The 23,949-nt window shown below is 31.9% G+C and overlaps 1 protein-coding gene across 3 annotated transcripts in view; it reads left to right on the forward strand.

Annotated features, from left to right (window-relative positions):
* Arms (Ankyrin repeat-rich membrane spanning) overlaps positions 1-23,949 on the forward strand; it is a 295,457-nt gene that overhangs the window by 133,928 nt on the left and 137,580 nt on the right. For all 3 annotated transcript variants that reach the window (XM_066729126.1, XM_066729125.1, XM_066729124.1), the window contains one exon: positions 2,603-2,701. In XM_066729126.1, the coding sequence (XP_066585223.1) occupies positions 2,603-2,701 (99 nt within the window). The remainder of the gene's footprint in view (positions 1-2,602; positions 2,702-23,949) is intronic.

Genomic DNA, 23,949 nt, shown 5'->3' on the forward strand with positions numbered 1-23,949 from the left:
GATTATGCCGGTATAGGTTTCTGAACTATAGTATATACGTTTACATACAGGGTTTTTCTCTAACAGCGGCACATAGGAGATTTCGTGTTATTTGACTATAGTAAATTTTACTATAGACAAATTATTGTTTTCCATTTAATTTAAATATTAAACGTAGTAACCAAGATTAATTAAGTAAAATGACATTTATATTGAATAATAAAAGCAATTAAACTAAAATAACCATTAAATTGTAATTATCTACGCTTCTATTAATTATAATAATGTATAGTAAGTGCCTCATTGCTACAGTTAAATAATACAATCCTATGTTCCGCTGTTAGAGAGAAACCCTGTAAGTTTACTTCTACTAAACTATGCGTGACAATCATCATAATCTTACCAGCTAACTTCAGCCCGAGACATACACTTTGGCTGGAAAGACAGGAAGAGAAGACGAAGAAGAATTTTAATTTTCGACATATATATGCAGGGTGTATCAGTAATGATGCTTTTAATTTTAACCACATATTCTTAAATATAAACTAAGTCAAGAAGTCCTATACTGTGACATCCGGAAAAGCAACATTGCTGTGAGATAAATCAATTTTTAACCGATAAATCAGGGCTTTGATTCAACGGAAAAATTACATTACTTTTACTTTCGTTAACAGTTCCCCTTCAAAAAAAAAAAAGAAGTTTGTACTTCTCCGCCGATCCTTATTGTTGTGCACGCAACTACGCCGATCATTATTAATATTACCTCCTAATGTCTTACATTCCTGATCCTGGTGTTGATGAAATTTATTTTCTGTTTATTTTTAAAAGGATCCGCGATGGCATGCATTTAGTTGAATAGAGTGGAGAATAATACACGGCGTTATTCGTAGATTAATTTTCAAGTCGTTTATCCATTCGGTGATGCGACATTTGAACTGCTCTAAGATAGTAAAGATATAAGTATTATATTAAAAAAGGTACTATAAAAAATTGTATTTTTGTTGTTTTTGGAAATCACACCGTTTTATCGAATAAAGCAGTTTGCTGCATCATTGGAAGCACAAAATGACTCAAAAATAGATTATCGAGTAAAACCATAGTCTTCTCTAGAAATTTCAATCTAAGTAGAGAGCTTGAGAGATCCCTCTACGAATAACAAGCCTTTTTTATTTTATGCAGGGACAAGCCACAAAATTAAGAATAATTTTTTGTTAATGCTGTAGATGATTATTCATATCCTTTGCACGCTCTTTGTTACGAGAAGATTTTAGATAAGTTAGTAAATACTTATGCTTTTCTCTTTCTCAGCTTATTACGATTAGCTTGGTGAATTGTAAAATATTTCATTTTGGTGACCATAAATACTTCTATTCACTATAAACTAGAATGTGCTCTAGCAATTGGCTAGTTTTATTGGCAAGTCCATTTAGACAGACACTATGCAAAAAGGCAAAAACTAAGGACAATCTATGGCATAAAGAAAAAACTATTCTTAATTTTGTGGATTGTCCTTTCATAAAATGAAAAAAAGCTTATTTATATTATTAACACTTGGTATGCGGGGAACGTATTTTTACGTTTATTGCAGTCTGTCACTGGAGCGCGGGTCACGTAAAAATACGTATTTAGTAAATTTGTGATGGGTACTTGCTAACCACCACAAATCTACTAAATACGTATTATTACGTCTGTGTGATATTAAATGCGTATTGTTTGTGTTGCTAGGCAACGCTTTGCATTCCGCTGCACGCGTAATTCGGCGGCGAAGTATACCCGCATGCCAAGTGTTAAAGGGATCTCTCAAGCTTTTCACTTAGGCTGAAATTTCTAGAGAAGACGATGGCTTTACTTGAAAATATATTTCCGAGTCATTTTACTCTTTCAATGATGTACACAGCAAACTGCTCTATGTGATTAAATAGTAAGATCTTTGAAAACAGAAAAAAATACGATTTCGTATAATAGGGTTTTTAATATAAAACTTATTTTTAGACTACCTTAGACCAGTTCATATTCCGCGTCACCGAAAAGATAAAACGACTTGAAAATTACTCTACGAATAACGCCGTTTCATGTCTCAGATTTTCAACTAAATTGATGCTGTCGAGGATCCTTTTAAAACTAGGCAGAAAATGAATTTCATCAGCACCGGGATCAGTAATGTAAGACATTAGGATGTAATATTAATAATCGGCTTAATTGCATGTTTTTGTGTGTATGCGTGTACGACACTACAGATCGGTCGAGCAATCCAAACTTCTTTTGTTTTTCGAAAGGAAACTGTCAACGAAAGTGAAAGTAAAGTAATTTTTCCGTTGAATCAAAGCCCTGATTCATCGGTTTAAAATTGATTTATCTCAGCAATGATGCTTTTACGGATGTCATAGTATAGGACTTTCCTACTTAGATTAGCCCCAAGAATGTGTGGTTAAAATTAAAAACATCATTGCTGTTACACCCTATAAATATATTGTTAAGTCACAACAATAACAAATATTTGATTTTTTAATATAATATAAATTTGTAAGAATATCGGCAAAAGTTACTTAAAAGTGTCTAATTTTTCTGACAAAATATGTATCATTGCAAAATATGGCTAATATATTTGATTTTTGTTTAACAGAACAGTAGCACAGCACTAATTCTCGCAGCATCAAAGAAGAAGATTCATATTGTACGCGAACTCATCAATCATGGTGCTGACGTCAATGCTGAGGATGGGGTAAGAGTTAAAAAAGATATGATTAATTTATAGCATCAATTAAGGAAACATGAATTCTAAAATCTGATCTCAAAATTATATTTTCATCGGTTACAGTGTGTTTGGTTTCAAAAATTTAGATGTATAAATTATCTGTTCAACAAGTGCCTAAAGCAGTACTTTTTAGCAAGAACAAGAAACTTTGGCGTACGAACTGAAAGCAAGTGCGGCAGTTTCAACAAGCAAGCAAAAGTTTACTTTACACACGAGTGGAATACAAAATCTTTCATAATGTTGTAATACAATTATCTCTTACTTTCTTTAAAATTGTAGTAAATTTGAAACTGGTATATTATAAAAATAATTACATTTTTAAATTTATCAAGAGACACGGTAGTGTCTCGACGGCAAGTACATATAAAAGTAGATAATGACATGTCTATACCGCCGAGCACTACCGTGTAACTTATATAGCAAGTTTAGCCGTTCCAATTTGCAAACCAATTTAATTCTATGAATGATCAATTGTCATGATTTAAGTGAAGCTTTACTTAAAATAGTTTTAAAAACCCTTTCATTTGAGCCCACGAACATGAAAATCGCTTCACGCAATCCAGTGATATTATACTCTTTTATCTATATACAGGGTGATTCTCTAACGGCGGGACATAGTAGATTGGTGTTAGTTGATTATAGCACCCGAAATAATGAAATCCAAGAACCCTAATTGGTCAATATCGTGTAGTGCCAACTTAAAATAGGCCATTACCAATAGTTTGATACAAAAAATGAGACCCATCCGCCATTTTGGTGTAAAAGTGTTTACACACTTTTCGTAACTAGAAGCAGAAGGAAATTAATGAGCTGTCAAAAGTAGTGATTCAGATTAATTTGTGATAAGTGTAACTTTGGCAAATAAAAGTGATGATTGTAATAAAAAGAGGAGATAGGGAAGAACTTGGTTTTCATAAAATTTGTTATTTAATGTATTAACCATGACTGACTCAATGAGTTCAGTCAAAGCCTTACATTACAGCGTTTCCATCTTCTTTAATAATCAAGTGTATTTTTGTAACAAGAAACTCAAATTTCTTGTTATACCAGTGGACACAATGACCTATCAGGTGTTATCCATTTCCATCAAAGAAAAACATATTTAAGTTCTCATTGAGTCAGTCATGGTTAATAAATTAAATAACAAATTTTATGAAAACCAGGGGGGTGCATCTGGCTCTGAAAAATGACCACAGTTTTGTTTCCGCTCAAAATTCACACTAGAGGCGCTGAGTGTTCTGTGGCTGAATGACGTTATTTTCTGCCCCCCTCCCTTTCTTACACGTATGTACTGTCGAGAGTGTGTTTACGGAGGTTACGGAGACGCTACTAGCGGTAATGTGCAGATAAAATAAGTAATTTTCTCTACGAAATAGCGCCAAATAGCACTAATATAACTGTGACTTCATTTAACAGGAATTCAAATAACTCCAACGTCTTTACAGCAAAATTTGGTTATTTTAATTATATAGCATTTTTGATTATATTTTCTGATATTTTTAACCTACTAAATAATCTCAGAAAAAGAATGCCTCAGTGTTGTATTGTAGGTTGTAAAACGACTTATAGCTCAACAGTGAAAGCTCATATGTTTTCAGCCCCAAAAAATCCTATACTTTTAAAGCAATGGCAAAAAGCTATAGGCAATAGAGACAAATCAATTTCTTCTTCTCATTTTGTATGTGAGAAACATTTTGAAGAAGAGAATATATTACGGAAACGTGAGTTGCTAGACTTAACGACTGGCAATGTTTTAGGAGTGGTAATAAGCTTAATAAATTATTTTCTAAATTTATTGTTAGGGCAATTAATTACGAGTAAACCGTATATAATTTTGTATAATATTATAAGAATTAATAACTGCTCTAATATATGCTATATAAACTGCAGCATTATTATATGCCGAGTTATAATTGTTTAAGCAAATTATTTAAATATTCATCAGTTTATGTTAAAACAATAATAGACTTATGGAATAATGGCATTCACTTTTTTCTAGTCAATATATAAAAGACCAAGACTAAAAGATGGCAGTGTACCCACATTGAGTTTATCTAAATCAAATATATTTTGTCAAAACAATCTGGATCATTTGGATACGCCTACGTCAAGTTTGAATACGCAAACTAATTCAGGGAATCATATTGTGGAAAATACTGAAGAGACAAACATTATTAATGTTAATAATTCTGTTGGTATATATGCAACTATTCAAGAAGTATCTATCAGCACGGATAACACAAGCTTCTCTGTTTCAAAAGTAGTAGATCGCAAAATATATTTTTATGATATTGATAAGTATATAAAGACTCCTAACAATTGGTCTAGAATAACAATAACTGATCCTGAGCTTTCTCTTCATTTTGTTCAAATGATTGGTAAAATAGTGAACAATGAATTGAAACTATTACCACATAAACGCGTAACTGTTAATGTGCACTTAAAACTAGACATTGCATTAGAAAGCAAAACTTTTGATAGTTCTAACTTTGGATTGTCAAGTGTAATAGAAAGCTATGATGATCTTCAATTGGCTATTGACAAAATTAATTCTGTAAAAGTTTGTTCCGGCTATTTTTCACAATTTGAATATAGAAGTAATAAATCTTTTAAAGACTCCCAATTCAATTATCGACACGTTCTATGTCCGTATATTCTAAATGATATGTCCTTATCGCCTTTACATAGATGTACATATTGTGAGAAAATACGAAAAAATATAAACCAAAAGTTTCGGAGAAATCAAAAAGGCGCTTCTCATAAAATAAGATTGCATGGTTTATCTTCGTATGAGCGTAAGAAAAATGAACAAATACGTAAAAAAGTATACGTCGAACAAAAAGCAAAACATCGATTAATAAACCAGGTAGCAAAGTTAAAATCTGTATTGAAGAGAAAACGATTGGAACTAAAAAATGTTAGCGAAAGTACATTAAATGATATTATAAAAATAAATAAATCGACACAAAACGAATGTGTCGTTTTAAATGAAATAATACATTTGTCAAAAACTAAAAGTTTAAAAGGTCGAAGATATTCAGATGCTTGGCTTTTATTATCTTTGCTCGTACACATGAAGTCTCCAAAATGTTATACTTTTCTAAGGGACAACAAATATTTACCTCTTCCTTGTATTAGAACAATAAGAAAGTAAGTTACTGCATTGTTATACGATTTTTTTAATAATTATAAAAATATAACAACCATAAAATAATTTAACTTAGGTCCTTATCATCAATTAATATTTCCTGTGGCTTCGATTCATCATTTTTCGAAATTTTCAAAAAATTTATAGCAACAAAAAGTGAGGATAAAAAACACGGTGTCCTTATGATCGACGAAATGGGAACGAGAGAAAGTATAAGTGTCAATTCAACAAATTTAAGTTATCAAGGTCTTGTTGATTTTGGAAACGAAGTTTCAACTGAAAATGATTTTACTAAAAGAGCTAATCATGGCCTAGTTATGTTATTCCAGCCAATAAACGATTCATATTCACAACCAGTTTGTGTATTCGCTTCACACGGCCCTGTACCAGGTGTGACTTTATCTCAATTAATTATGAAGTGTATAATACATTTGGAACAAGCAGGCGTTTACATACACGGAGTTATTACGGACGGCGCATCTACAAACAGAAAATTTTGGGATGTTTGCGGTATAAACGGAAACATTTCTAATGGGGAAACAGTTTCTTGTTTCTTTAATCATCCTTTAAATGAAAACCGAAAAGTCTTCGTTTTCTCCGACACTCCACATTTAATTAAATGTATCAGAAATCGCTTAGTATCCGTCGACCTGCAGGTGATTAATCTGTTTTCACCACATTCAACTGTATAATTTTTTATAAAAATATATATTTCATTTACTTCTTTTGATTTTAGATGAATAAGGATGAACCCTTGATACAATGGAAACATATACAGATTCTCCAAGAAAAAGACCGTCAAACTTTAGCTAATAAATTAACTTCGCACCACGTTAATTTAAATAATGTTGCGAAAATGAGGGTCTCATTAGCCGTTCAGGTTTTTCTTATACTAAATAATTTTCAAATTAAACTTGTTTAGGAAAAACAACTTTTTGATATAATTTTGTAGGTATTTAGTAATTCCGTTGCAAAAGCACTGACCTTTTATAAGAATTCATGCCTAGAATTAGCCAATTGTCAATCAACCATATCGTTTTGTCAATGGATGAATGATCTATTTGACGCTTTGAATAGACCGCCATCACAGGGTGTGACTGCACATAGTGCTGATTACAAAGTAACTTGAGTTTATTAAACCTATAATAATAATTGTCTTTTCTTCTTATAATTTCTTATATTTTGTGTAGGTTTTACAAGAAAGTTTAGAAAAATTAAACGCATGGGAAAAACTTGTCGATAAAGGTGTTATTTCGAAAGATAACTTTTTAACAAAACAAACTGCTCATGGTTTGAGGGTATCTTTACATTCCATGATAGAAATGATCAATTATTTAACCAATAGGTTCAATTTTATTTCTATCCCTACTCTTAGAATAAATCAAGATCCTATTGAGGTATGAATTAATAAATATTAATATTCTTTAGTATTTTTAAGATATAAGTAGCATAATCTAAGTTATTTATAAGATTAATTCTCAAATTATTATATCGACTTTTATAAAGGATTTATACATCGAGACTACGATCATATGTACATATACCCGGTGTTTATAATATTATTATTTTAGGATTTTTTTTCTAGCAGCCTTTTAATGTTATCAATTTTAGGGGTTTTAGGTATATGCTTGGTGTGCCTGTTAATTATAAATTATTCTCTTTACAGCAAAATTGAATTTAGATTTTCAAATCTGGAAATATATATTGCTTTAGTAATATTTTTTCTATTATTACTATTATGTCAACAGAGATTTTTTGGGAATATTCGTCAAACCTGTAGTTCCAATGACCATCCTACAAATCTAACCTTCCTGCAGCTGTACAAAATTCATAGCATTTTTAGTATTTTAAAACCACCGAAGAAAGGCAATTGTTCTATTTCTTCAAACGATCCTACTCCATTATTTTCTTTAAGTGAAATTACTAATATTTTCCAAAAATCCAAATCACAAGTTCCTTTAACTACAAAAATAAGAGAAAAAATTGAAAATTCTATATTGGATGACAATTGGGATTTTTATGACATCGTAGATAATGGTCATGATTATTTAAGTCCAGAAGTCCTGAATTGTGCAGTGTATTGTTTGACAAGTTACGTTGCGAAACAGATATCAAAAGTTTCTTGTAAGCAATGTTTAAATTTTATTTCAATCACATCAAATAATATTTTGTCATTGCCAAGTAGCGTTTCCGCCGATGTGATACCAAATAGTTTCGGCCACCCGAATATAAAATTATATCATTTTATTTTGAAATTAGAAGAAGTATTTAAAGAACATTGTAATTCCCCATACGTATTTGACAAATTACTTAATAAGTTTGTAGACAATAACGTCCTGAGTTTTCCTTGCACAGAACATAAAACCGACGTTGTATCACGCATTATTACTTATTATTTGCAAATAAGGATGCGACAGTTTTGTAATAAAGTTAATAGAGATTTTTCGAAAAAAAGTCAAATTAAGAAGAAATTTGCGAAATTTTATCAAACATAAGCGCGCGTTTTGTTATTTTTTATAATAATAAATGTTATCTGAAATTTATAAAAAAAATGTAATTATTTCATATTTAACTTTTGTCATTATATGAGACCTATTTCAATTAGTATTATTTATCTTTCAATGCATTTATAAGAAATTATTATAAAACTTATAAAATAATTTAGATTTTCTTCGTGGTGATCAGTTGATTACGTATTTGACCGCCCCACCGCCCACCGGCCAGAAGACATTGAGCGCACCTAGCGGATTAGTTACGATGGTAACACAATCGTTGGCATACGAAAAGCCTAGAACTTATAAGCACATGCATCCCCCTTATGAAAACCAAGTTCTTCCCTATCTCCTCTTTTTATTACAATCATCACTTTTATTTGCCAAAGTTACACTTATCACAAATTAATCTGAATCACTACTTTTGACAGCTCATTAATTTCCTTCTGCTTCTAGTTACGAAAAGTGTGTAAACACTTTTACACCAAAATGGCGGATGGGTCTCATTTTTTGTATCAAACTATTGGTAATGGCCTATTTTAAGTTGGCACTATACGATATTGACCAATTAGGGTTCTTGGATTTCATCATTCCGGGTGCTACAATCAACTAACACCAATCTCCTATGTCCCGCCGTTAGAGAATCACCCTGTATATGCCGAAATAACATTTTTTTCCTTCCTTTTCTCTTTTTCCAGCCAAAATGTATGTCCCGGGCTGAAGTTGGCCGCTTAGGAAAGTGACGTCATTTTCACAACGCTTCCAACATAATATACTCAACGACCAAACTATATATGGTTTGAACTGTCAATTAGGCGACTATGTTGAACTGTGTAAATTGTATTGTGAGGTTATTTTTATTTAATGCAGTGAGGTTATTCATCGTGTTGCGATATTGAATCTGTTAATTTCTACAATCACAAATAATTCAATTAACAGTGACTGAAGGATTCGCGAATTAGATAAGTATAACATTATATTTTACAATTCAGGATGTAGTATACTTTGTGGTACTTTGTGGTATTTCTTTTTCAGATTAAATTAAGACAGAACATTTTCATATTCATTGATGAGGATAGAGCTGACTGGATTAAATAAGATTAATATTTACAACTCTGTGCCAATGAGAAGCATACTTTCAACATTAATGTGCATCGGTCATTATCAGGAGGATATTAATTGAAAGAAATTGTTAAAGTATTTAATAATCATATGCTCGACTTCCAGGTGTGGAAATCTTTAATAAAATTTATGTTTAACTTTTTCTCTTTTTAAACTGATATGGATATCAATTGTTCGATAGGTTATATCATTTATGCAAACAAATATTTCAGACAAATTTATAGTAATGCTTGTTTGGAAAATATGAAGCACTCCGATAAACCTTCATCTACGTAAAGTACAAGTTGACTAGTGTTTGGATTTATGCTAATTATACGATAATAGATGTTTACAAAAGATGCGAAGACAACCATATATTACAGAAGTTAGGTCACCAAGCAATAAAGGAAATGGAGATGGGGCAACATCAAATACTGGTAAGTAACTGAGATGCTTCATGTTCCTTCAAATATTTATTTTCTTTGAAGATTAAGATTGTTAAATGATGAATTTGATTTCAGGCTTACTCATAGTGTTATCATTTAGTATTTTACAGTCACTGTGCAAGTGTATTATAGCAAATAGTAATACTTGTGCTTTGACTTAAATACATTTGGTACAATTGAATTAGAAAACCAAGGAAGAAGGTTCGCACACATACTGACTATTGGAGTTGAATCAATTATTGGGCTTTTCACTCCTGCATTCTGGTACTTGAAATAGGCAAAGATGAAATTATTGAAAGATTGGCAAAGTAAGAATAAGCCAATTTCCAGAAAAACGTCATCCATTGCTCAGCCATAATTTAAGGATGAGACTCGATGGATGAAATTCTGTAGAATTGAGTTAATAACTGTTGATTGTTTTCCTCTGTTACCTATGCTAGTATTCTAAGCCAAAGGCAGTATACTGGTCATTGGTATGGATGAAAAAATGCACGTTTATTTTCAATTGAAACTCAGTCCAAAAATTAATGGTTTCCACTCCATTTTGCAGTACCAGAAATCCGACCAGTTTCAACAGTGTATAGAAATTAGCGAAACGAACATTTGAGGACTCTGGCACAGTAAATGTTATAAGAACGACTCGCCAATGTATCTCCTATGTCACCTTTGTCAAGAATTAGCAGCATAAATGTGAATGTAATTGGTGCTAAGAAGATACGTGGTATGCAAAACGACAATGTTAGCTTTGAATATACGCTTGATTGCAGCTTATTCAAAGCTTCGCGAATTGCTTGTCCAGTCTTGCCCCAATATCAACTCAAGTAGTTGATGAAACTAGTGATGTCTAGCAAGGTCAGATGGTGGTAAAGAGTCAAATGTTGATAAACAGAAAATGTAAATTAATTAAAACATACATTTTACTTAATTATTTTTATATGTTGAAAGTATGTTTTGTTGTGGTTCAATCGCTGATTCACGACAAACTTGAAATTCTTTTGTATAATAAGGTTTATTGAGATTTTGTTTACAATGTTTCTTCTTTATACAAGTTGATAACCAGAGCTATGAGCTAGTTAATAGTGTACTTAAGAGGCAAAGGATTGCCTAGAGAAGTCTAAGAGGTAGGAGGACTGAAGGTCCTAAAAGATTCGACTGGTTCCTCTTAGCTGTAGACTCGAACTGACTTTTGGGGCTGCACGTTTGGGGCTCTTACCCTCAAAGTGCAGCGTCAAACATTACCTTATATGGTAACATTTGCGGGTCCCAATGGTCAAATGCGTCATTGTTCTAGAACATTCGACTGCCGTCGAAGTGCATTTGCCACGTGTCGGGACTTAGCCTTGGCGACAGTGTGAACGAGCTGCGTCTGGCGCTTCGTATTACACTCAGGAATTTGTCGCTATTAGGAGTATTTCTCCTTTACAATGAGGCTATTGGTATTTTAGTATAACTATGATAGATTTAGATTTATTAATTATGTCTTCAAATGATAATAATATTAATTATATAATGCTTATTGTAGCAATGAGTTATGTATGTTTATTCTATGTACATAACAGTTTATTGATTATGAAATATTTAATCAAACTCTTATTATAGTGAAACAGAAAACATTAAACAAGTTGCCGGGACATTAATTATGAAATTCCTTAATGCAGAATGCATTACAAATATCAACAAATTCAATGTGTTGATTGTGATATTTTTTCAATATTAATATATATTATTTTATTAGTTAAGCCCTGCTGTTTCAAAAATAAGAAGTGTGGAAATTTTCTTTAAATTCTGTAGAAAAATTAAAAGAATTATTTAATTTTTTAAATATTATACTCTTACAAAACGTTATGAAATCCCACAAAAAACAGACTTCGCCTGTAAAAAAAGGCGGCAAGTACATAAACCATGTAGCATAAATAATATAGTACGTAAAATTATCCAATTAAAAAAAGTAGTGAAATCCAAATATTAGGCAAGTGTATTTTTTCACCTTAGCAAAAGTTAAATTTTTGAAAAAAAAAGGAACAAAAAAGTTACTTGCCGGGCCCGTAATGTCCATGCACAGTGAGAAATAGAATCGTCTCTGGTTCGGCTAACTTCACTCTGTATTTTAACATGAAATTTGCTCTACTGCGCTATAGCTGAGTCTCACACAGGATTCAATTTTCCACTGTGCATGGACATTACGGGCCCGGCAAGTAACTTTTTTGTTACTTTTTTTTTCAAAAATTTAACTTTTGTTAAGGTGAAAAAATACACTTGCCTAATATTTGGATTTCACTACTTTTTTTAATTGGATAATTTTACTATATTATTTTTTGCTAGATGGTTTATGTACTTGCCGCTTTTTTTTACAGTCGAAGTCTGTTTTTGTGGGATATCAAATGAGCCGACTATTTAAAAATGATATCAATCTCACAATGAGATTCTATCATTATCAAAATGTTTTCTCACTGGATATCGCGCCGTTTCAATTAAAATTTCGTAACGAATATTTTTTGTTTAGAAAATTATTATATCTTTCTTAACGAAACTATTCAAAATGATTTAATATAAATTTTTTATTGTTTTTTAGTTTTAATTTTTTAATGTATTAATCAAGATATTGTACTTTTCCTTTTCCATTGTTGATAAAGAAATTGATAATTATTAAAAACAATATTATTTATATATTTTAATGTATATTCTCATTTAATAAAATTTTATTATTCGAAAGCACATTCCTTCCCTACGAGTTTCACTCCTTTTTATTTTATTACCTTAAAAAATATATTCTTAAATGTCGTTGGGTCAAATATTAACAAAAAGCTTTGAGATCTCCACAAAAAACACTTTCGTGTAATAAAAACGCCAAGTAATTTAATCCTTTCTCTCCAAAAAAATTGTAATCCCAATAAAAATCTCCCAAAAAAAAAAACAATTATTGCAGAAAATATACCCTAAACAAAAACCTCCAAAAATAATAATTCCAATAAAATATCAACAAAAAAATGTTTACAGATAGTAAATACCAAACAAAAATACCAGGTACGCAAAGGATTGAAATCATTTATAAATTCGACAAGTAATCAAGCGGCAACATAAAGCAATGAAATCGCATAAATGAGGCAAGTAAAGAAAATGAATGAATAATTATTTATTATATAAGTTTTATATACGTACTACTTGCCGGGACGGGCCAAAAAGTGTGAATTATATTTAATCTTCGAAATAATTGTATTTTGAAATATCTACTGCTCTACAGGTTTTGGCCCGTCCCAGCAAATAGTACATATATAAAACTTATATAATAAATAATTATTCATTCACTTTCTTTACTTACCTAATTTATGCGATTTCATTGCTTTATGTTGCCGGTATTTTTTTTTTGAGATTTATTATCTATAATAACTTTCTTTGTTGTTAATTTTATTGGAAATAAATATAATTACTTGTCTACTGTAAATTATCTCAATCCTTTGCGTAAATGGTATTTTTGTTGATATTTTATTGGAATTACTATTTTTGGAGCTTTTTGGTTTAAGGTATATTTTCTGCAATAATTGTTTTTTTTTTGGGAGATTTTTAGTGGGATTTCAATTTTTGTGGAGAGTAAGGATTAAATTACTTGCCGTCTTTTTTTACACGAAAGTGTTTCTTGTGTGGAACTCAAAGCTTTTTGTAAATATTTGACCCAAAGACACCTTAACACTATATATACCAGACCAGTCAAAATGACTGTTTTCGGTATTTCATTTTAAAATTCCTACTACGTGTATTATTTTTTTTTCGTAATGATATCATGACTTTTCTAGTTATAACTAAAGAATTAATTTTATAAAGTTTATATTACTGTATATATGTTGTTAGTAAAAATAATTTGCGTTTTTGACACTTATACTAGTATCAGTCAAAATGACTGGTTCAATCGCTGGTATATCTAGTGTTAAGAATATATTTTTTATGGTAATAAAATAAAAAGGAGTGAAACTCGTAGAGAAGGAATGTGCTTTCGAATAATAATATTTTATTAAATGAGAATATACATTAAAATATATAAATAATAATATTTTTAATAATTATCAATTTCTTTATCAACAATGAAAAAGAAAAAGTACAATATCTTGATTAATACATTAAAAAATTAAAACTAAAAAACAATAAAAACTTTATATTAAATCATTTTGAATTGTTTGGTTAAGAAAGATTTAATAATTTTCTAAACAAAAAATATTCGTTACGAAATTTCAATTGAAACGGCGCGATATTCAGTGAGAAAACCATTTGATAATGATAGAATCTCATTCTGAGATTGATATCATTTTTAAATAATCGGCTCATTAGATATATTGCAGCCAAAGGCGCTATATGTACAGCCAATGTTAAGTAATGGCGCTTTAAATACAACCGTGGCGCTAATATTATTGAACATTTTATTACGAGCAAGATCAGGGCCGTGCCTGGGTATATGGCCGCCTGCGTGCCAGTCTGTATGGCCGCCCCCAGGATAACATTAAAAAAAACTACTTTAATTTTTAATGTTTATTATTATACACAGGGCATCAAACCGGGGAAAAAATCAGTTTTTGGTTAACCGAAATCGAGAACGAAAAAAAATATTGGTTTTGTTCCCAAAACCGGTTTCTGAAAAGAAAAACCGGCTAAAAACCGGTTTTATGAGATTTATATGTTTGGATGAAATTTAAGAAAAAAAAATGCACAAAATAAACATTTTTTTATTTAAAATTTAAACAAAAATAATAACATGAAAAAAATTATGGTATTGGTTTTATAATCACAGACAAAATTATCAAACATAAAGAACAAGGAATAACCCTTAAATCTATACTAACATATTAGGATAACAAAGCTCAGTGGCCAATGGCAGATCTGGGCTGACTTGCAACTTGGGAGGTATACAAAATAGAATTAATTTACTTACTTTAATAATAACATGAAAAAAAGTAATTATGGTATTGGTATTATAATCACAGACAAAATTATCAAACATAAAGAACATAGGAATACGATAATTTAAAATCCTAGGTGTCGCTCAGTGACAATTTAAAATTATTTGATTTTAAAAAATCAAATCTTACGTATTATTTATTGATATTGAAAATAGTAAAGGTTTTTGGTTAATTAACCGGTTTCATAAAATTATTTCGGTTAGGTTACCGGTTAATTAGGGAAATCTTTCAATCTTTCAATTATCGCGATTGAAAGTGAAATTGCTGAATCTTCACGAAGCAATTATTAAATAAAGTACATATTAAAAGTTAATCCTACGGGATTTTTTACTGACAAAATCGTCAATTGCTTCGTGAATATTTAAAGATTCAGCAATTTCACTTTCAATCGCGATAATTGAAAGATTGCTCATACGTTCTTGCGTCATGGAAGTACGTAGGTAATTTTTTATGATTTTCAATTTAGAAAAACTACGTTCTCCAGACGCAACTGATACAGGCATGGTCAATAATAGTTTTAAGCTTGTAGATACATTTGGAAATGAATTTTGTAAATTGTGTTTGTACAAATACTTTAGGAGTTCTTCGGGTTGTTTCCTATCTTTTATAATTATTTTCAATGAAATTAACTCTTCGTATAATTCTGCTCCGTTTATGTCGCACGATTCGCCATCCTTGAATTTATTATGAAAGTCGAAGCAACTTTTTTTTATGTCGTCCTCTCCTATTTCAACAAATTTATATAAAAATCCGAAAGACTGTTCGAAATTGGATAATGTTTCAAATCGGGTAGTAACAGATGAAATGGCTGTATCCAATATTACATAGAAAAAATTAATTTTGAAATTTTCTTTAGCAGTTAACTGAATATCCTCATCTCCTTCATAGTCAAATTGTTTTCGCTTATGGCGTCGACATAGATTAATTTCAACAGGAAATTCCGGTTGTATTTCAAGTGATTCACATAATTCATCAGCAATTTTCAAATACTTTTCGAAATTTTCATCATTTCTAATACTTTGGAAAAAAATTAAAATATTATTAATAGATTCAGCACATGAAATAAGATTCCAAGAAACGGTCTGCATCATTTTACTAATAATATTTACTTTTTCTAAGATTTCGTACCTTATTACTGTGGAACAAATAAATTTGTACGATTTAATTTTCATTGCCAAACATTTAGCTTCATGTTGACCTATTGGTGTTGAACATTCTTCCGCTAGTTCTATTAGGCTGTCATAAATTTCACCTAATTCATGACGCAGTGGTCTAATCGCCTTAATCCTTGATTCCCACCGGGTTACGCTAACTTGTTTTACTGTTAACGATTTTACATGTTTTTTTTAAATTTGCCATCGAAAAGGTGATCCGGAAAAGTAATTGTATATTGCTGACACATTACTAAAAAAATCCACAGTTGAAAAAGAAACTTTCGCTGCATCATTGACGACCAAATTTAATGTATGCGCGTTGCATGGCATAAACAAAGCTCGTGGATAATTGTCCAAAATTCGTTTCTGCAATCCAATATGTTTTCCAGCCATATTTGATCCATTATCATACCCCTGGCCTCTCATATCGTTAACATTTAATTTAAGAGAGCTTAATTTTTCAATTAAAAAGTCGTAAAAAGCTTCTCCAGTACTTTTTTGAGCTGGAGAAAAACCAACGAAATTTTCTCTCACTTCTACTTCGTCATTTTGAATATGCACATATCTCAAAATTATTGTAATTTGCTCGACATGTCCCATGTCCGGCGTACAATCCAAAATTACTGAAAAATATTTGGCGTCTTTTATTGCTGACAAAATATATTTTTGAATTTGCGCTGCAAGGATACTAATTATTTCATTTTGGAAGCGATTTCCCGCATAATGTGGCATATGGTTCTTTAAAGCAACTGATTGTTGAATGCGATTTATGTGATCTGCCATAACATCATCAAATTTTCCTATCATTTCAATTGCTTTTAGAAAATTTCCATTATTGTTTTCATACAATCTGCTCGAGCTACCTCTAAATGCTAAACCCTGTACTGCCAGAAATTGTACCACAGATATCATGCGTACGACAATTTGATACCATCGTTTTTTCTCTGCGTCATAATACCGTTGCAAATTTTTATCAATTGTAGCTTTGTTTTTTAAATTTAATTCCAAATTTTTCCAATTGGTGCAATTTCCGATATGCAGCGATGTTTTTTCATGACGAGATAAATTATCAGATGTGTGTTGCCAATCATTGAAGCCTTCATTAACTAATTTTATTTCTTGTTTGCCAAATAATTTACAACAGAAGCAAAATATGGAATCCGTTTTTGGAGAATAGATTAACCATTCACGATTAAATTTTTCACCATTTGGCATTTTTCTATAGAAATAAGTTGATGAAAATGATCTTCCCAATTCATTAATTGGATATGTAGATTGTTTATTTTGTATGGGTCCTTTTTCGATTAATATATCCAATATTTTAGTGGTAATTGTTAAAGGCCAGCAAGCTGGATCATTTAAATCCATACACATAGCAAAATATGCTTTATCAATTTCAGCGGTATCGGTATTGTATAGATCGATATCCTTATTATCTTCTGTTTCCATTTCGTCGGTACTACTAGTATTGTCATTAGCCTTTTCATTTTCGACAGATAATTCATTTTCATTTTTATCGCAAAACAAATCATCAATTGGATTTAATTGGCTACTACAACTACTTTCCGGTTCTGGCGATTTTACTAAAAACTTTGTTAATGAGCCAAACATTTTTTTAGCTTCATTTTGCTTTTCCTCTCGCTTTCTTTTATATTGCGCTCCAGACAATCTTTTCGTTTTCCTTTCAGACATTCGTAGGCCTTTAAAAATGTAAATGAGCAGTGATATTAAATTTTAGGGTAGACTTTCAATTTTGGGCCCGGGAAATTTTGGCGGGTCTTTTTGGAGGGAAAAGGCCTTTTGATATGAAATTCTTAAATAAATATTAAAAAATATTTAATAATATTAAAAAAAATTTAAAAAAAATTAAAAAAAAAATTAAAAAAAAATTAAAAAAAACATTAAAAAAAAAATTAAAAAAAAAATTAAAAAAAAAATTAAAAAAAAAATTAAAAAAAAAATTAAAAAAAAAATTAAAAAAAAAATTAAAAAAAAAATTAAAAAAAAAATTAAAAAAAAAATTAAAAAAAAAATTAAAAAAAAAATTAAAAAAAAAATTAAAAAAAAAATTAAAAAAAAAATTAAAAAAAAATTAAAAAAAAATTAAAAAAAAATTTAAAAAAAATTTAAAAAAAAATTAAATAATAATTAAAATAAATAATAAAATAGCGCAATTTAATATTAAATTACTTAAAATCTATAATTAATGTATATTTTAATGCGCATAGGATGACACGATAAGAAAATCATTTATAAGCTTTTTAAGTAAAACATATTTTTAAACATAAATATGTCAAGATTTATTTTGAAAATGAAAACGGAGAGGAAAATTCAACCACATATAACTGTTTTCTAGTTCAATGTCAGGTAAATTTCTTCCATTTAATAACAATAACATTGCTATTATAAAAAGGAATCATAAGCTTAATTTAAAGAGTTGCTTTCGGCTACACAAGTTCAAATGCTTGATTTTCCATCGGCGGGTTGTGAGCGATTTAAACAGAGAATCTCGTATGCAAACAAACAACTTTTAATTATTATATAAATGCATTCAAAATGAGAAAGATATTCATTTTTTAGTATAAATTAAGGAAGATTTTAAGTAATTTAATATTAAATTGCACTATTTTATTACTTATTTTAATTATTATTTAATTTTTTTTTAAATTTTTTTTAATATTATTAAATATTTTTTAATATTTATTTAAGAATTTCATATCAAAAGGCCTTTTCCCTCCAAAAAGACCCGCCAAAATTTCCCGGGCCCAAAAAGTGAAAGTCTACCCAAATTTTACATTTTTTGTGTATTACCTTTTTCAGTCTTTGTCGAGTAAATAAACTTTTTATTAAATTTCACCACACGAACACACAACTAAAAGTTTTCAGGAATTAAGCAATTTATTTTTATTCGTTAAATTAAAGACTTTAATAATATCGGATCACACACAGGACACAAATAACGATTTATCCTCGCTAGTCTATAGACTAATACGACTAATAAGACGAATAAGACCGCTTACGCGACGCCGGTCAATTGAAAAAACTATTTCGGCTCGTCGCTCGTGCAATGTTCGAAAAAATTCGGATTCGCTGCATGACTAGGTATATAAATACTACAACGACCTAATCAGTTTTTATACATTTCTTATTTCTGAGAAACTCTTTTTAGATAGATTAGATTAGAGAAACTGTTTTTACTTCGTATCTTAATGAAAACAAACCGATTGTATTTTTGCCCAGTAAACAACTTGTAACGATTTGGCCGCCTCTTAATTTCGGCCGCCTGCGTGCGGTGCACGCAATGAACGCCCGTCAGGCACGGCCCTGGCAATGGCACACATTTGGTCGGAGACCGCATCGCGATATTAGGTCAATTCGCATACCTTATAATCCTCTTTTTTAAGCAAGCAATCATATACTTTTCTGGCCAGGACGCACGCACGTTTCTTACTTCTCCGTCGACGCAGGTATTGGCTTCCAAAATTCTATACTAGATCGCACTCCAGTTACGATCTCCCAGGGGATCGTCTTCTCTGCCTTCTCTCCTAGTCGACTTCTTCATCCGGCGCTGGTTCAGGCAAAGCGTCTTCGCTAGATGATGCTCCTTCTAGGATCTCGCAGGCAACACGACACACGTCTGTCGCTTTTCTAGGCATGTCTGGGTCTCATCGCGTGCTTGCGGTGGCGCTGGGGTCTGCGCGAAAGCTCTCACATACGACCAATCGCCCGCTAGGCGCGAAAATTCAGAATTCTTAACGTAGCAAAAATCCCGTCTGGATTTGACACGTTACAGTATACATATATATATTTATATACAGGGTCTTTTCCTAACAGCGGAGCATAGGAGATTCGTGTTAGTTGACTATAGCACTCGGAATGATGGAATCTGGGAGCGCTGATTGGTCAACATTGCGTAGTACCAACATATAATAGGCTGTTACCAATAGTTGGATACGAAAAATGAGATTCATCCGCCATTTTGGTGTGTAGAAATGTTTACATGCTGATGGTAGCAGAAAGAGGGGTAAAATGGAAAAATGTTAAATGTTGTCGTTACTAAAGTAAAAATTGAATACTTTGAATGAAAATGAAGAATATTCGTCCTTTCCATTCTTATTTTCAATTTTTACTTTAGTAACCTTACTATTTGACACTTCTCCATTTTACACCTCTTTTTGCTAGGATTAGCATGTAAATATTTCTCCACACCAATATGGCGGATGAATCTTATTTTTTGTATCCAACTATTGGTAACGGCTTATTATCTGTTGGTACTACGTAATATTGATCAATCAGCGCTCTCAGATTCGATCATTTCGAGTGCTATAGTCAACGAACACGAATCTCCTATGCTCCGCTGTTAGGAAAAGACCCTGTATATATATTGTAACCGGAAGGGTACAAATAACTAAAACACGAAAAATATGTGGCAGAACAATCCTTTATTCCCCACAAAGTCCTTAGGGAAGGGGCCTCCCGCGATGCTCACGCACACTTATAATACGCGTACACAATTTTTCGGGTTCTTTCTTGAGTAATACGGGGGTAAAGCGGGGTGGTTTAGGGGTGGAAAAGTGAAGGGGGTAACTGGGCTAGGCGGGGGGAAAACGTAAGGGAGAAACGGGAGACAGGTAAGGGGTATGGGAGCACTGGGGAACACGGCAGCGACCACTTCGACCACCAATTTCGACACTCCACAATTCCCGCGACGTGACGACTCTAGATTTCCAAAGAAGGGGCCCGTATTCCTAAGACGACGCTCTCAGTGAATCACGGCGACGACCCTCCTGTTTCTCTTACACTAAACAGTAGAGAAAAACTCGGCGCGAGGCGGAATGCTCTAACTGTAGAACAGAAGTGGCCCGTCACTGGTCCTTCGTCTCTCCTGGGCCCCGGGTCCTTTTCCTAATTCCTAGGATCTCATTATCTTTCAGGGCAACAGCGCATGCTCTCGATCAATCAGTCAATTATCCTATGTGATATTGCCCGTGATCCGCATTCGCGCTGTTCCCTGGGTTTCTTAATTTCTTGGCCGGCTGTGTCGTCTGCTTCAGTGCTGGGATGGCTTCCGGGCGGGGCTCTGAGGTGCGGGGTCGGCGAGCGTGGTCGGGGAGTAGGGCGGTCGAGAGAGCGGTAGCCGTGGCGCGGGGATCCCGCGGGCAAGGAGGAACGCAGTTAGGCGCGTGAGGCGTCAGCGCGGTAAGGAGAGGGGACGGGACTCGCTGCTTGGCGCTCGCGGCGCGAAGCGCGGTAAGGGGAAGGATAGAGCGACGCGTAAACATACGCGGGCAGTACAATGGGTGCGAGGGAGATAGACTTATGTGAGTTTAGCACGGGTTAGAGAAGGATAGAGGGACAACAGTTTTCAAGCTCTTGTTGAAGCAGAGGAATCGGTCTTATAAACTACTAATAAAATTTATCGTTGGGAATATAATATCTAATTCTAATTAAGCTACAACCTAAATACATTCGCTCAATCCTCAATCATACCATGTCCCAAAAACATTTACTCTCCTTCCGTGGTCGACACTTACAATATTCCTACATCAGAAAACTACATCGTCGCTCCACGGAAGGTTCATCATGCTACATTCACTCCTACACAGTCATACCGGGGGAATCGCAGGAGGCGCTAAGGGGGATGGGAGAAAACTAACAAAAACCTATGCATTTCTGTAACGTGTTTCTACCACGTTACAATATATATATATATATATATATATATATATATGTTTATGCTTATGATCGATAGTGTTAATAATAATATGATAGATGTATTTTTAATTATGTAAACTTTTATTTATAAATAGGTTCAATATGATTTAAAGCACCTTTCATGATTTGTTTTTTAATCATTTTGCTTTAACCCATTCAAGACCGATTGCACACCCCGTGTGCAATAACAGTAATGTGCAATTATCAGTTATTCTGAGTAAACTAGTCGTCGAAATATGATTTTTCTGCAACCAATGAAATCTGTACAGTACAGAAAAACAAAATTTTGCATTGGTTTTACTGTGTACCAAAAAATCTAAAAATTATCTGAAGCCTTTCTTACATGTAGAATACTATGAATACGCATGCAGCAAAGGTTTCGCTCCTGGGGAACGCGTTCGAAAAAAATCGTCGTCTCGAATGTGTTAAATCATATATATCCTCCTAATAATATACGTTATATATTGTGTAGGTATGTAAATTATGACTTTATAATTAAGTATTTTGTATTATTTAATTGTAGTATAAAATGTATGATAAATAGCGTTTTGTACTTGTCATGTTTGTTTTATATTTATTTTGTAAAAAAATTTTATATAATAAAAAATGTTTTATATTTTATATAATTGTAATAATTTATTTTTCGTATTTTCCTTTAAACTTTAACTTTGAAATCATGTACGTTTAAAAAAGCCCAATTACTTCCTCAAAAAAATGTCAGAGTTTCTAGGTGGCGCTGTAATCACACGGCCCCACTCCTGAATACGTCAATGTCCTTCCCCTGATTTCCAATATGAAAGAGTGAGACTTCCGATCGAGACAACAATTTTCGGTCGGAAGAAGAAGAAACGCTGAGAGCAGCTAATCGTAATTGCTGAATCTTGATATCTCAACATTGAGTGCACCGATTTAAATATTCGTCGTCTCGTTGGGAAGCTTAAGCTCGATTAATAGAATGAAAGTTTTATTAAATTTTCATTTAATTTCATCAAAATTTTAAAATATATCTATCTTAAAAAAAAAGCTTCAGTTTGGTCAAATCTTCGCGTAAAGAGAGTAGTGTCTCGTTATCAAATTACTGGCCGTTGAAATACTACCGTGTCTCTTGATACTCGTTAATCTGGGCATCTTTTCCTTAATAACTGTGTTACTTGTTACCTGTAAATATTTTTGTCATGTAAAGATGTTCTATAAAGGGTGTAACAGCAATGATGTTTTTAATTTTAACCATATATTCTTGGGATCAAACTAAGTAGAAAAGTCCTATACTATAAGGTCCGGAAAAGCATCATTTCTGAGATAAATCAATTTTAAACCGATAAATCAGGGCTTTGATTCAACGGAAAAATTACTTTACTCTCGCTTTCGTTGACCGTTCCACTTCAAAAAACAAAAGAAGTTTGTACTTCTCTGTCGATCCGTATACACACACGCACTCAACTACGCCGATTAATAATATTACCTCCTAATGTCTTATATTCCTGATCCTGATGTTAATGAAATCTATTTTGTGTCTATTTTTACAAAGATCCTCAATAGCATCCATTTAATTGAAAAATCTGGAGAATAATACAGCGTTATTGGTAGATTAATTTTCAAGTTGTTTTATCTTTTCAGTAACGCGACATATGAACTACTCTAAGGTAGTCAAAAAATAAGTATTATATTACAAAAGCTATTATAAGAAACTGTATTTTTTCTGTTCTTGGAAATGTCAGTTTTATCAGATAGAGCAGTTTGCTACATCATTGGAAGAGCAAAATGACTCGAAAATAGATTTTCAAGTAAGGCAATAGTCTTGCCTCGAATTTTCGACCTAAGTTGAAAGCTTGAAGGATTCCTTTACGAATAAATAAGCTTATTTTCATTTTATGAAAGGGCAATACACAAAATTAAGAAAAATTTTGTCTTTATGCCATAGATTTTCTATAGATTTTGCATTTTAACATAGTGTCTGCCTAAATGGACTTGCCAGTAAAACTAGTCAATTGCTAGACCAGATTCAAGTTTATAGTGACTAGAAGTTGATAAGGTTACCAAATGAAATATTTGACAATTCACCAAGCAAATCGTAATAAACTTTAAAAGAGAAAAGCATAAGTATTTACTAAGTCATCTGAAATCTTCTCGTCCCTAAGAACTTGCAAAGAATATGAATAATAATCTACAGCATTAACAAAAAATTATTCTTAATTATGTAGCTTATCCTTTCA

The sequence above is a fragment of the Prorops nasuta genome, unplaced genomic scaffold (assembly GCF_024137725.1).
Source record: "Prorops nasuta isolate Cenicafe-Biocafe unplaced genomic scaffold, Cenicafe_Pnas_1.2 PNAS00006, whole genome shotgun sequence".
In the NCBI taxonomy this organism is placed as follows: Eukaryota; Metazoa; Arthropoda; class Insecta; order Hymenoptera; family Bethylidae; genus Prorops; species Prorops nasuta.